This window comes from Limanda limanda, chromosome 17 (genome assembly GCF_963576545.1).
Source record: "Limanda limanda chromosome 17, fLimLim1.1, whole genome shotgun sequence".
Taxonomy (NCBI): domain Eukaryota; kingdom Metazoa; phylum Chordata; class Actinopteri; order Pleuronectiformes; family Pleuronectidae; genus Limanda; species Limanda limanda.
In genome coordinates this window covers 4,631,006-4,646,438 of record NC_083652.1, presented here as the reverse complement: position 1 = coordinate 4,646,438, position 15,433 = coordinate 4,631,006, and the positions used below count along the sequence as shown (strand labels likewise).

The 15,433-nt window shown below is 40.2% G+C and overlaps 1 protein-coding gene and 1 pseudogene across 1 annotated transcript; both read right to left on the bottom strand.

The window, feature by feature from the left end:
• Nucleotides 1-4,532, bottom strand: LOC133022889 (5-hydroxytryptamine receptor 3A-like). The gene is made up of 9 exons (XM_061089796.1): nt 4,493-4,532; nt 4,210-4,379; nt 3,769-3,813; nt 3,521-3,630; nt 2,653-2,825; nt 2,411-2,571; nt 2,121-2,322; nt 517-678; nt 1-272 (listed from the first exon to the last, which is right to left on the bottom strand). Exons 1-9 carry the CDS (start codon nt 4,530-4,532, stop codon nt 1-3), a joined length of 1,335 nt encoding a protein of 444 aa, XP_060945779.1.
• A 1,491-nt stretch (nt 4,533-6,023) lies between these two features.
• On the bottom strand, nt 6,024-15,416 carry LOC133022888 (5-hydroxytryptamine receptor 3A-like; annotated as a pseudogene).
• Nucleotides 15,417-15,433: the final 17 nt, after the last annotated feature.

Below are 15,433 nucleotides of genomic sequence, written 5' to 3'. Positions count from 1 at the left end.
CTATTCTTTCTTATTTGATACATAGCTTCCAAGCCACGCCGTATTCAGGTATACCAAATATGATACAACATTGAGAAAATAGAGGACAAAGTACACAGAGTCTATGATTTGAGCCAGTCTTGTGTAGCGTCCAGGCTTCCTGTCGTCTTTGACATGTCGTTCGGTTTCCATTCGAGCGACCTTCACTTCCTCCAGGATGAGCATCAGCAGCTCACCCTCACTGGGCTTCATCACTGGACCCAGCTGACCTCGCTCTTCAGCTGCAGAGGGGTCTGAGTGGCAAACAGGATTCAAAAGAATGGTACAAGTGGAGTAAGTAAGACCAAAGTAAAAAAAAAAAAAAAATAGGAGATAATAGGAAAACAATTCAGAGAAAGTAAATAAGTAAGCAAATTTATTTTAAAAAATGAAAATTATATACAGTCTAAAATGTATAAATAATGAAATAAAAATAAAATTTATAATAAAAGTAGTATCAAAATAGTATAATAATGGAACCTAAAACACAAAACGTACCTTTGTGAGAGTTGCCTTCCAGCTGAATTTCCACTTCCTGGTTATTAACCGCGTTTTGAGCATTGTTTCCACAGCAACCATCGAGCCCCAACAGAAAGTCTATCAGCATGGCCTCCAGGATGCTCAGCCACACCAGTGTGAAAACCCACACACAGAAGCTGGCTGCAACAAACATGCACATGGTCAGTGTGTAGAGGGTGGATTTGATTTCTGTGACTTATTCCGATTTCAGTGACATCAACTCCATGAAGTCATGTGATTTGAGTCACATGACTGCAGATGGATGGATCGCTGGTGTGTGTGTGTGTGTGGGTGTGTGCGTGCGTGTGTGCGTGCGTGCGTGCGTGCGTGCGTGCGTGCGTGCGTGCGTGTGTGTGTGTGTGTGTGTTTGTTTGTGGGACATTTTGACTTTGTCAGGACATCTTGGGCGGTCCACGCAAATTCAAAGGGCTATTTGAGAGTTAAGACCTGGTATAAGGGTTAGACTAAGGTTTAGGTTAGGGTTAGGCATTTCGTGGTGATGGTTAAGGGACTAGGGAATGCATTATGTCAATGAGTGTCCTCACAACTACAGAGAGACGTGTGTGTGTGTGTGTGTGTGTGTGTGTATGTGTGTGTGCGTGTGTGTGTGTGTGTGTGTGTGTGTGTGTGTGTGTGTGTGTGTGTGTGTGTAGATAGATAGATAGATAGATAGATAGATAGATAGATAGATAGATAGATAGATAGATAGATAGATAGATAGATAGATAGATAGATAGATAGATAGATAGATAGATAGATAGATAGATAGATAGATAGATAGATAGATAGATAGATAAATAGATAGATAGATAGATAGATAGATAGATAGATAGATAGATAGATAGATAGATAGATAGATAGATAGATAGATAGATAGATAGATAGATAGATAGATAGATAGATAGATAGATAGATAGATAGATAGATAGATAGATAGATAGATAGATAGATAGATAGATAGAGTACTTTATTCATCCCCGAAGGGAAATTAAGTTGTCATAGCAGCCGGTATATTTGATTACAATAAAATACAATACAATAGAATAAAATAAAAATAAAAAATATTGAGGTAGAAAGAATAAAAAACAGAAGCACAAGATAAAATAAAATAAAATAGGCAGATAAAGTGCAGTGGCAAGATGATGTTAAAAGTACTGATGATATGATGGTAATGTTATTGTTAGACAGTATATAAGAATAGTACAGTATATATAGTATATAATATAACATAATATACATTTATATATGATAGTAATAATTATACCAATATAAAAGCAGTATATAGTAATAATGGCAGCAACAGTATATATAATAATAATAATAGTAATTATAACATGTACACATGTATAAATATGTGTATATAGACTTATGTTTACAAAGAATATACAGAGAGTATGATATAATATACGATATATAGTATACATATATATATATATATATATATATATACACTATATAGTATAGTGTGTGTGTGTGTGTGTGTGTGTGTGTGTGTGTGTGTGTGTGTGTGTGTGTGTGTGTTTGTGTGTGTGTGTGTGTGTGTGTGTGTGTATGTGTGTGTGTGTGTGTGTGTGACAACTGACCCATCAACGGCAGCTTGGCTTCTGTGGACGGCAGCATATCCTGAAGAATGAGCAGGAGGACGGAGATTGACAGGAGCACAGTCACTTTGAAGCTCAGTTTTTCACCCCTGATGAAAAATGACGCCAGATCCAGGATCAGGAAGTAAAACAGGGGCACGATTAAATTTATCACATAAAGCATTGGCTTCCTCATGATGATGACCTGAAATTAAAAAAACGTTTAATTAATTAGGCAAGAAATAAACCAAGTTGGACGATGTTGAAATAACTATTTTATGAAATATTCTTACCGTGTATATGAGCTTGCTCTGAGATAGATTTTTTGATTCAGTAAAATAATAAGTAACTTTCATGTTTAAAAGTTCCCATTCTCCCTGGGTGATCATAATCAGCTCAGAGAATAATGAAAGAGTTTCTTCACTGTTGAGTGTTCTCAGTGTCATAGATTCCGCTGTGTAAAAAAAACAGAATAACTACATTAAATATTTTCTCGCAGCTGAAAAAAACACACAACTGATGTGGTTTAACTTACCGTTGTAGTTCATGGATCCAAATGAAATGTTACAACTCTGCGTGTCAAATGGGAAGAGGTACAGCCTGAACTGACAGGTGGTCGTCAGCCGCTGGCGTCCACCTGCGAACACCCACCCATCAGTTGTCAGAGTGACCAGAGGACTGTTCTGAATGCTCCCAGTGTCAGAAGTGCTGAAGGGAGGAAATGGAAATGGAAAATATCAGAAGGTTTTTTTCACTCTGTCACAAGGATTTGAATCCCAAATCAGTTGGTTGGTGTGTTCTCTCTCTTGACCATTGTGATGACTATAAAAAATAACCCAGGATATTAAATTAAAAAATGTGTGCTTTTTTTTTCAATTTGTGATAATTGTGTCTACAATTTTTGGAAGGAAGGAAGGAAGGAAGGAAGGAAGGAAGGAAGGAAGGAAGGAAGGAAGGAAGGAAGGAAGGAAGGAAGGAAGGAAGGAAGGAAGGAAGGAAGGAAGGAAGGAAGGAAGGAAGGAAGGAAGGAAGGAAGGAAGGAAGGAAGGAAGGAAGGAAGGAAGGAAGGAATGAAGGAAGGAATGAAGGAAGGAAGGAAGGAAGGAATGAAGGAAGGAAGGAAAGTGATGAAAGAAAGAAAGAAAGAAAGAGACATAGATAGATAGATAGATAGATAGATAGATAGATAGATAGATAGATAGATAGATAGATAGATAGATAGATAGATAGATAGATAGATAGATAGATAGATAGATAGATAGATAGATAGATAGATAGATAGATAGATAGATAGATAGATAGATAGATAGATAGATAGATAGATAGATAGATAGATAGATAGATAGATAGATAGATAGATAGATAGATAGATAGATAGATAGATAGATTAGATCGATAGTTACTCCTCTTGAATGGATACATCTGGGACCCAGAGCATTTTCCTAGGAACCGTCAACATTTCAATTCCACAGAAGTTTGAAGAATTCCACCTCAGGAATTCATTTCGCCACATCTGAGAGGAGACAAGAAAAGGCTCAGGTTGGAGAGTGACGAGACTCAAAGAGCTATGACAGTGAACCATGCTCCTGAAGTTAATGTATTTAGTGAAATTAGAAGTATCCACATTTCATGTGAACGTCCAGATTCTTACCATTTGTGTCTGGACGTGAGTCGTGACAGTTTGAGACTTTTCATCCTGTAGACAATCAGCAGCACCATGGTGAGCACTCATGAGTATTAACAACAAAAACAGCCACGTATCCAAAACAAACCAACATGTCAATCATCTGGGACGAATAAAACGACAGCTGTAACTCAAACAGCATCTTTTGTAACTTGCCAAGGAACTTGGGTTTTTCTGCTGAACTGGATCAGGGGGGAAATCCAGAGATTTTCCTACTATTTTCTTTGTAACTACATACTTGTCCACTACCATGAATAAAACTGGTAAATAAATGTAGAGCAGCAAAAGGTATTATCTTTTCTTTCTGAAATGTGAATTCTAAAGTATAAATAAATGGAAGTATTTAAGTGCATTAGGAGCAGTATAAATACATGTAGTTATAAAGTCAGTTTGGCAGAAGACGCTTACCACTTCTAGAATACCATACAGCACCATGTCCAGGGAAACAACAGTTGTTGTAGTCCAGTTTTTCACGGGTCTCATTATTGACAGAGGGGAGTCTGTTTGAATCAGGTTCAAGTGTGTCAGGAGGCTCAAGTACGAGCAGTCTGACATCTCACTGCTGGAGACACCTGCAGCTGAGGAGGCAACGAGGAAAACAAAGAATCTGAACCCTTGTGAAGTCAAACAGCAAAAAGACATCTCAGCTGCAGCAAAAAAAACAATATTATATGTTCATTTTCGAACTCACCAGTGACTGCAAGAAAAGCGAGAGTCATCAGCCCTGACATGACTGTTTGCCCTCAGCTCGACGTGAGCGAACGCTTTTAAACTGCAAAAAACACAATCACTCAAACAGTGGAACAATAGAAGATGTACGTGCGGATGCAACGTCAATAAGAGTTATTAACCTCATTGTCAGCTTCTCTTTGTTCCTGAACAGAACAGAACAGAGCGCAGAAGAAATCAGCTGCACATGTCTATTGTCGACCTGCAGCTGAAGCAAAAAGTCAACATGAGGCATATCTCAGTGAACTGCGAGAGGGAGGGGAGAGATTTTTTCAGAAATGAAGACTAGACATAAAAAAACAGAAATGATTTCAGGTTTTTGTTGTATGACCCCACCAGCCAGTGCAGTTTCAGTTTCCACACTTTGTTTCCAGAGTAAGAGTAAGAGGGACAAGTGTTCTCGGGAAATTGTGTTTGTTTTCTGGCCTTTTTAACTAAATGACTGATCAAACAGCAATGTTATAAGAATCATAACAAGACAGAGATACAAAAGAGCCATTCATCTCTAATCACTGTAACCCGGGTCAGGTACCTGTTGTTTCCTGTAAACCCTGTAAACATGGCCGTACCTGCACACACACATGCGTGAGTGAGGTTTCCCCGGGCTGTTCTTCTTGAACTCAACCTGATTCGCCACCGAATCAGGTTGGTAAACACTGAAACAAATCCTCCAGTCCTCTGAGCCTTTTCACCTGAGCACACAAAAGCACAATGTGGTCACACTGCATCACTCTCGGTGAATGAGAACACGACAGGGCAGGAAGTGGCTCTGGCTTTTGTCTAACAGATATTGATTAAATGGTTATTTGCTACCAAACTTAATTTATACCAAATTAGCCAATTCATCACATTTTTCCATTCAAACAGGAGGACTACTAACTGCCCAACTGACAACATGCCAACATCAGAGTAACACCCGTCTTCAAACTAATCAATTTCAATTATAGGTAGATGCAGCCCAAGAAGTAATGATGACAACAGGACATACGAATGTAATAATTCTTATGTGTTTTCTCTAAACTACAATGTGAAACCTAAACTAACAATAGCAAATGAAAAACAATGCAACAAAGACATTAAGCTTGGTTCAGACTTTCAGGTGTGAAAACAGTGTGAAATCTCAGGTTACCTATTTATTCATTCAATTATTTATCCGTTTTCAGTGTAAAAAGAGGAAGCAGCACAAGTAATACCTGGACGCCCCCTCGAGTAAATCTGTAGACTTGATCACGCTGATTTTATCCAACAGCTCCTCTGGAATAAAAGAATATCAGTGAAGTGGTTTTCGGATTAGACTGAAATCACTTTGACTGAACTTTAAGTGAAACTCGGGTCTTGTAGTCTCACTGGTGGGGATTGGTTGTCTTGAGTCATGTAAGGGAGTGACTTCTCTGTTCCACAGGTGAGCTGGACGACCGTCCCCTCTCCCCTGTCGCCTCTTCAGGAGCTCCTGATACTCCGCCCAGTTTCTGCATTGCGGCACCTGAAGGAAATCAATGTTTGTTGTCACAAACGTCTTTGTCTTTGTTGACATCCCGCTGCCACCGCCGCTCGTCTTCTTCCCTCCTCTGCTCATTTGAGGACATCGCCACCTTCCCCAAGTTTATCCTTTGCTTCCAGGGGGAAACGTCACAGGCTCCCACAGCCAAAGCCCCAGGAACTAGAGAAGGGTCTGGAGATGCCAGACAGCTGGACAGATGTTCACTTGAGCCAAGGTCAGGGAACAGGATGGAGCTGAAGTCCCAGCGGGAGGGAACAGAGGTGGTGCAGTGATAAGATCCTCTGGCCGAGGCCCTGAGACCATCTGCTGTCCACCAGCTCATGCCCCCACCTTGGTCTGCTGGATTAGTGGTAGTCGCGGTGGAGATCTGGAGCTCCATATCCTCAGGAGAGGTTGACTCGGGAAGCTTTGTGTCCTCCTCGCCTTTATCCTCCATCATCCTCTCAGTTCCATCAGTGGACTTTTCTTGAGCATCAGTACAACTGCAGCAAAAACAGAGTATGAAATTTACTCTGTGCAGTTTTAGATTTGTAAATTTTTTAACAATCGCCAGTTCCCTAAATTAACTGATAAGTTGTTCAGAGAATTTAGTCTCCATTTAATGTGTGGTGAACATTTGCTTTTTGTCAAAAATTATCTTTGCCATGCTGAAATCAAACCACAACACAGAGAAGAATGTGAAGAAGCATTAAACGTCTTTTACGAGCATAGGTCGTCTGTGCTGAGCCTGATCGCCATCTTGAATCAGCTGATAACAACCTGATTGTTCCCAGAGCCGGATTGGTGATTAAGGCGAAATCCGTAAACTGATACATTGTCTTTTCAATATAAAATCTAAATCCATCCACATGAGCACTAGCTCCATATCTAATCAAATCCATACTGTTCTACTTTTCAATAATAACACACCTAAAACACATATCACGGGACCATTCATGTGGTCACCACGTGCGTTTTTAAACAGAAAGCAGATTGTCTATTCTGCTGTTGGATGCTTAGTAACAGAAAATACTACAAAAGATGAACAGCAATGGTGAAAAGTAAAAGCAGGGAGGAACTGTTAGCGACGGTACGATTTAGCAACACTTTACAATCACAGTTGGTAGTCGAGTCGTGACTGAAGAGAACCAATGAGGAGGAGAAAGTCGCCGTCTGTATCATCGTTTGAAAAACGTCTTTGTTTTTGTTTGGCACTCTAAAAACGAAACCAGCAGCGTTTCCATAAGTCTCGGCATTGTCCTTATTCAGCTAATGGATCTTATTAACATGTCTATAAACCAGAATGACATGTTAACATCTTAAGTTGTTCATTCTTAAATTCTCAGACTTTTTAAATACTATCCCAGATGTGTCTTGTCAGTTCTCTCCCTTTTTGGAATGATCTTTGACCTACTGATGGATGGGTAAAGAAGGAATATTCGTTAGCAGGCATCTTCAGCTTTAGGTACCAAACATGTCCATATTTAGTCAGAGACCCAATGTGTGACGTCATGTTATCTCTAGTTTTGGGGTGAGCATCTCCCCTATAAGAATCCTTGTCTTGCAGTGGCAAGGCAGATTTTCACTGATGGGCGTGTGATTTCTCCGGGTATACCATGGTGCCCGTCCTGACCTGTGAAACGTCTGTGTAATAAACCATTTTATACAAACAAGAACGAGGTCCGCTGAATTTCCTTCAACAACAACAACAACATCGACATCTCGGCTGCATATAAAATACCATAGAATTCAAAACCAGTAGTGTGGACGTCAGGCGTAACCATAGGAACAGTGCATTTTAAAACACAGTAGTGTGGATGATGCATAAAGGCTGTCTGACTTTTTGCAGTATGAGCCTCCAAATGACTTAACCATAGATTTCTAAATCTATAACTTGTTTTAAATCTTTTCTTCAAACATTCTTTATCGAAAATCGTTCATCTCTGTGAGAAATTTGAATTCTTATCATCTTATTTTATTGTTGTTTTATCCCTTTCGCTTTGAAAAGGTGCTTTGCATATTAAGCTCATAATTAATATAATTTCTGTATGATGAACTTGGCCACTGTTTACCTGTATGTCGGGTTGGAGGAGAGGCTGACGCTATTGTTGTTATCGCTAATGCAAATGAGCATGCATGGGTCCATGCATGGGCCATCAGTCCTGCTCAGGAAAAATGGCGCTGAGACAAAGTACGTAAATAGCTTTTATTTCGATACTGGGCGTGACAGAGGTTCTTGAACGCGCGGCAGTGCCTCGTTGGCTGGTTCACAAGGCAGTCCTGCCCTCCTGGCGTTGCTGGGTCTTCTTCCTGGCGTTGCGTGATGACGTGCACGCTGAGTCACGGTTACTAGAGTTCATAAGCATATTGCCTCGCGTGTGTGCTTATTTTATGTGTGCTGTTGTGAAACCAGAGGTCAAGGTGTCCCGGCCTCAAAGCATTCTAAGACTGATAATCTCACAGGAGTGAGGACATCTCAGAATTTAATATAATGGAGGGATTCATGAAGCAAGAGGTTTGAAAACCTGTTATCTGTCCGCTGTGGGAGACTCCCTTTTTAAGGAGTATGAAACATTCTGAGGTTGAGAAGCAGGAGAAGAACTATGTGTTATGTTTGTGTGTTTACGCTATGTGTCTCTGACTATACATTAAAGTGTGTGTATGTGTGTGAACAGTGGTGTATTGTCAACACTATGTTTCCTCTTCAGTGTTTTTCCTGCTCTATCATGAGACTGAGGCAGGTTCAGCTTGAGTTTCTATCTTGAGTACGACGATGGCTCCGAACTGTAACAAACCACAAATAATAAAAGATTTAGCTCATTTTTGAAACCTTGACCTCTGTTATTTATCCACTTATAACTGAGTCTTTAAACCATCCATTTGGACAAAATGAGGTTCAACAAACTGCGTGACGAAGTGCCAGTCTACAAGGGGATGTTGCATTATGGACACTGGACATTAGGTTTTTGTTACCCTGACCGTTTGTACTTTGTCCTTTTTGCAAAGTACAAACTTACACTTCCAGCAAAATTATTATTATTGTTAATAAAAATAATAGTACCTACGCTATACGACTCTGGACAATAAATTACAACTATTGCTTTTTCACTTGACCGGGTATCTCCGTTGTTCCACAAGAGGCGTTCCATTATTCTTGCTTTGTTTTTCTTTTTTCATCTCTTATGACAAAGCTATAGCTTGTGTCTATACATCACTGTGTGTGGAAGTGTTAAAGTTCCAGTTCTAGTTCTCCACCTTTGTACGTGGTGGCTGTGGCTGACAACAGTCAACAATAAATCATTTTCTTTTAGGAATAAACCTTCTTCTTGTGTGATGAATAGGTTAGGCCTACGCTACCATATTTTAATGTTGGTCCTTACAGTGGGACCTGAAGAGCCTTATATTTTCTGAGGTGGTACATGGTGTAAAAAGTTTGAGAACCACTGGACTAAAACATGTTAATGTAACAAACGTAATTTTAAAACTAAAAAACATCACAGAATAAGGGCATACATCCTGTCAGGTAGAAAGTATCACAGCAGAGAGACACATGGTCAATGGAATTTTTCCTTACCTCTTGACACTGATCACTGGGCCCTCACAGCAACACAGTATGTATAAAGCTTTTTTTATTTTAACCATCACTGCATATAGTTTTTATTACAGTACATGATGCATGAAGAGAAGCTGAATGAGTTGATGAGTAAATTGTTTTTCTTTCTGCAGATCTTGTCACAGTCTGCTCATCTCCTGTCTGCTGGTATTTTTCCACTCCTCTGTCTCTGCTCCACTCTACCTGTTAGCCACGCCCCCTCATCAGGCCAACTCTCCACACCTGTGACAGCCCTGGCTGCATATAAGCCTGCTCCTGTCTCTGCTTCAGTGCCAGATTGTCTTGCGTAAATGCCTGACCTCCAGCATTTCTCTCTCCGGCCTGCTACCTGTTATCTGCCTGATACCTGCTCCGGCCTGCTACCTGCTACCTGCCTGCTACCTGCCTGCTACCTGCTCTGGCCTGCTACCTGCTATCTGCCTGCTACCTGCCTGCTACCTGCTCCGGCCTGCTACCTGCTATCTGCCTGCTATCTGCCTGCTACCTGCCTGCCACCTGCTTGCTACCTGCTTGCTACCTGCTCCGGCCTGCTACACAGCTCACCACTGAACCTGTCTGCATCTAGGTAATCCTCCTGCTGTGGACCTTGCCTCCACTCAGCAACACCAGACTCACTCCTTGCCGGATCTCGCTGAAGATCACTGGGAACAAAGACTTTTCACCCTGCCACTGTTAAGAACTGTTTTAGACTGCAGTGAAAAATAAAGTTCATTACCAATTAAGATCTCGTCTGCCTGTGCTGCATTTGGGTCCTCACCATACCCGTGACAGATCTGACAAGATGAGACTTCTAGTCGTCTCTATCCTGGTCGCCATCTCCGCAGTGATGGCTGGTAATAGTATTCCTTTTGTGTCTTAAAATGCTCCTCTGTGGTTCTACTGTGTTGTGTTAATAAGCACATTTGACTTACATATTTAGGGTTTCATTTAAACCTGCATTAGGGGAAGTTTTCTATTGAAAACAAAAAGCTTCTTGAGCAAGTTAAAGCCTTAAAGTTGCACATTGATATGGCATTGGTACTAAATCATTTATATCAATAATTTACATATTTAAATCTAATAATTGTGAAATAACTTTAGTTTGTGTACAAGTACTTTTTGAACATTTTCTGCACATTTGAACACTGATAACAATGATAAAACATCACGCGTTTCAAGTCTGAGTGACATATTACGTTCAGTATTGTAGAATCTGTGTGTACAGGACCCATGATGGGAAAATAAGACACACAAAAAAGAAATGGAGAAAGAATTCTGATCACTCGTCTTTACATTTAATCATTACGTTAACGTTGACTCAAAGACACCCGAGATAAACATTTGATTCAAGATCTTTCATACATTTTAAGACCCATTTTTCAATTTGGCATCAATATGCTTCACTAATAATCCACCATATGGTGCATATGAGTGCATATAATTTCACCATTTTATTATGTTTATGTTGAGATATTAATGAGCCATTGCAGAAGTAAATTATAGGCTTCATATGGAGGCTGATTATAGCTACCTACTCGTCCTTATTTGAATAATAGCTTCCAAGCCACTCCGTATTCAGGTATACCAAATATGATACAACATTGACAAAATAGAGGACAAAGTACACAGAGTCTATGATTTGAGCCAGTCTTGTGTAGCGTCCAGGCTTCCTGTCGTCTTTGACATGTCGTTCGGTTTCCAGTCGAGCCACCTTCACTTCCTCCAGGATGAGCATCAGCAGCTCACCCTCACTGGGCTTCATCACTGGACCCAGCTGACCTCGCTCTTCAGCTGCAGAGGGGTCTGAGTGGCAAACACGATTCAAAAGAATGGTACAAGTGGAGTAAGAGTAAATAAGTAAGCAAATTTAAAAAAAAACAATGATATACAGTCTAATATGTATAAATAAATAAATATAATTCAATTTATAATAAAAGTAGTATAACAATAGTATAATAGCACCTAAAACACAAAACGTACCTTTGTGAGAGTCGCCTTCCAGCTGAATTTCCACTTCCTGGTTATTAACCGCGCTTTGAGCATTGTTTCCACAGCAACCATCGAGCCCCAACAGAAAGTCTATCAGCATGGCCTCCAGGATGCTCAGCCACACCAGTGTGAAAACCCACGCACAGAAGCTGGCTGCAACAAACATGCACATGGTCAGTGTGTAGAGGGTGGGTTGTTGCTGATGTTTGTATGTGTGTGTGTGCGTGTTTGTGGGACATTTTGACTTTGTCAGGACATTTTGGGCGGTCCTCGCAAATTCAAAGGGCTATTTGAGAGTTAAGACTTGGTATAAGGGTTAGAATAAAGTTTAGGTTAGGGTTTTGGCATTTAATGGTGATGGTTAAGGGACTAGGGAATGCATTATGTCAATGAGTGTCCTCACAACTATAGAGAGACGTATGTGTGTGTGAATGTGTGTGTGCGTGCATGCGTGCCTGCGTGTGTGCGTTTGTGAAAACTGACCCATCAACGGCAGCCTGTCGTCTGTGGACGGCAGCATATCCTGAAGAATGAGCAGGAGGACGGAGATTGACAGGAGCACAGTCACTTTGAAGCTCAGTTTTTCACCCCTGATGAAAAATGACGCCAGATCCAGGATCAGGAAGTAAAACAGGGGCACGATTAAATTTATCACATAAAGCATTGGCTTCCTCATGATGATGACCTGAAATAAAAAATTTAAAAAAAACTTTAAATTAATTAGGCTAGAAATAAACCTAGTTGGACAATGTGGAAATTACTATGTTAGAAAGTATTCTTACCGTGTATATGAGCGTGCTCTGAGTCACATTTTGGTGTTCAAAAGAATCATAAATAATTGTCATGTCTAAAAGTTCCCATTCTCCCTGTGTGATCATTATCAGCTCAGAGACTGAAGAAAGAGTTTCTTCACTGTTGAGTGTTCTCAGTGTCATAGATTCCGCTGTTAAAAAAAACAGAATAACTACATTAAATATTTTCTCGCAGCTAAAAAAACACACAACTGATGTGATTTAACTTACCGTTGTAGTTCATGGATCCAAATGAAATGTTACAACTCTGCGTGTCAAATGGGAAGAGGTACAGCCTGAACTGACAGGTGGTCGTCAGCCGCTGGCGTCCACCTGCGATCACCAACCCATAAGATGTCACAGTGACCAGAGGACTGTTCTGAATGCTCCCAGTGTCAGAAGTGCTGAACGGAGGAAAAGGAAATGGAAAATATAAGAAGGTTTTTTTCACTCTGTCACAAGGATTATAATCACAAATCAGTGTGTTCTCTCTCTCTTGACCATTGTGATGACTATAAAAATAACCCAGGATATTAAATAAAAAAATGTGTGCTTTTATAGAAGGAAGGAAGGGGATGGAAGAAAGGAAGAAAGGAAGGAAAGGGATGAGAGAGAGAGAGAGAGAGAGAGAGAGAGAGAGAGAGAGAGAGAGAGAGAGAGAGAGAGAGAGAGAGAGAGAGAGAGAGAGAGAGAGAGAGAGAGAGAGAGAGAGAGAGAGAGAGAGAGAGAGAGAGAGAGAGAGAGAGAGAGAGAGAGAGAGAGAGAGAGAGAGAGAGAGAGAGAGAGAGAGAGAGAGAGAGAGAGAGAGAGAGAGAGAGAGAGAGAGAGAGAGAGAGAGAGAGAGAGAGAGAGAGAGAGAGAGAGAGAGAGAGAGAGATAGATAGATAGATAGATAGATAGATAGATAGATAGATAGATTAGATTGATAGTTACTCCTCTTGAATGGATACATCTGGGACCCAGAGCATTTTCCTAGGAACCGTCAACGTTTCAATTCCACAGAAGTTTGAAGAATTCCACCTCAGGAATTCATTTCTCCACATCTGAGAGGAGACAAGAAAATGCTCAGGTTGGAGAGTGACGAGACTCAAAGAGCTATGACAGTGAACCATGCTCCTGAAGTTAATGTATTTAGTGAAATAAGAAGTATCCACGTTTCATGTGAACGTCCAGATTCTTACCATTTGTGTCTGGACGTGAGTGGTGACAGTTTGAGACTTTTCATCCTGCAGACAATCAGCAGCACCATGGTGAGCACTCATGAGTATTAACAACAAAAACAGCCACGTATCCAAAACAAACCAACATGTCAATCATCTGGGACGAATAAAACGACAGCTGTAACTCAAACAGCATCTTTTGTAACTTGCCAAGGAACTTGGGTTTTTCTGCTGAACTGGATCAGGGGGCAAATCCAGGAATTTTCTTACTATTTTCTTTGTAACTATACATACTTGTCCACTACAATTAATAAAGATGGTAAATAAATGTAGAGTAGCAATAGCTATTATCTTTTCATTCTGAAATGTGAATTGTAAAGCATAAATAAATGGAAGTATTTAAGTGCATTAGGAGCAGTATAAATACATGTAATTATAAATTCAGTTTGTCAGAAGATGCTTACCACTTCTAGAATACCATACAGCACCATGTCCAGGGAAACAACAGTTGTTGTAGTCCAGTTTTTCACGGGTCTCATCATTGACAGAGGGGAGTCTGTTTGAATCAGGTTCAAGTGAGTCAGGAGGCTCAAGTACGAGCAGTCTGACATCTCACTGCTGGAGACACCTGCAGCTGAGGAGGCAATGCGGAAAACACAGAATCTGAACCCTCACAAAGTCAAACAGCAAAAAGACATCTCAGCTGCAGCAAAAAAACAATATTATATGTTCATTTTCGAACTCACCAGTGACTGCAAGAAAAGCGAGAGTCGTCAGCCCTGACATGACTGTTTGCCCTCAGCTCGACGTGAGCAAATGCTTTTTAACTGCAAAAAACACAATCACTCAAACAGTGGAACAATAGAAGATGTACGTACAGATGCAACGTCAATAAGAGTTATTAACCTCATTGTCAGCTTCTCTTTGTTCCTGAACAGAACAGAGCGCAGAAGAAATCAGATGCTCACAGCTATTGTCGACCTGCAGCTGAAGCAAAAAGTCAACATGAGGCGCATCTCAGCGAAACGTCGAGATTTTTTTAGAAATGTAGACTAGAAATTAAAAAACAGAAATGATTTCAGGTTTTTGTTGTATGACCCCACCAGCTAGTGCAGTTTCCACACTATGTTTCCAGACTCATGAGGTCACCTTGATTTTTGATCACGAAAATCCATGCAGTTTATCTGTGAGTCCAAGTGGCAACTGATCAAAATTTCGAAGATTCAGACTTTAAATATCATGTCCAAGAAGCCAAAGACTGTTTATGAGGTCACCCTGAGCTCAACCTTCGATCATCAAAATCAATATACAGTTACTCAGTGAAACCAAGAGAATGTTAATGGAAAATGTGTCCTTGATCCTCGAGTCCAAGTGGATGTTTGTACCAGATGTTATAAATTCCAAATGGGTGTTCCTGATATATCACATTCAAAACAACGATACATGAACCTTTAACCACCAAAATCAAATCAATTGTGAATGTTTGAACCAAATTTGAAAAAATTCCCTCAAGACGTTCTTGAGATATTGTGGTGACTGAAGTAACTGACCAAAAACACAGTGTCTCTGGCCACTGGCTGTTAGTGACGCGGTTGCATATATGTATATTTAAAAAAAGACAGGCATGTGACCAGAGATAATTCCAGGTTTTTGTTTAAATATCTTAAAATGTAAATAAATACCTGAACAGCTAGTTTTCAGTATTTTAAAAAAGCTGACAACCAATTTACTTGTTGTGGATTTGGAAACAAGATAAACATTTATTGCAGGCGGATCTTTCATTTTCATTATCCTTTTTATTGTGGACTTCACCTTGATTCTCCCCCCCATGCACATTTAAATTCCTTGTTTGTAATATTTTTACAGTTCTTCATCTTCAGCCCTATTCTGG

Excerpts from the sequence above, each read along its gene's own strand:
- LOC133022889 (XM_061089796.1), bottom strand. The coding sequence starts at position 4,532 with ATGTCAGGGCTGATGACTCTCGCTTTTCTTGCAGTCACTG. Across the intron at positions 3,814-4,209 it reads TGTATGGTATTCTAGAAGTG|GATGAAAAGTCTCAAACTGT; the intron begins GTAAGCGTCTTC and ends GATTGTCTACAG. Across the intron at positions 3,631-3,768 it reads CTCACGTCCAGACACAAATG|ATGTGGCGAAATGAATTCCT; the intron begins GTAAGAATCTGG and ends GTCTCCTCTCAG.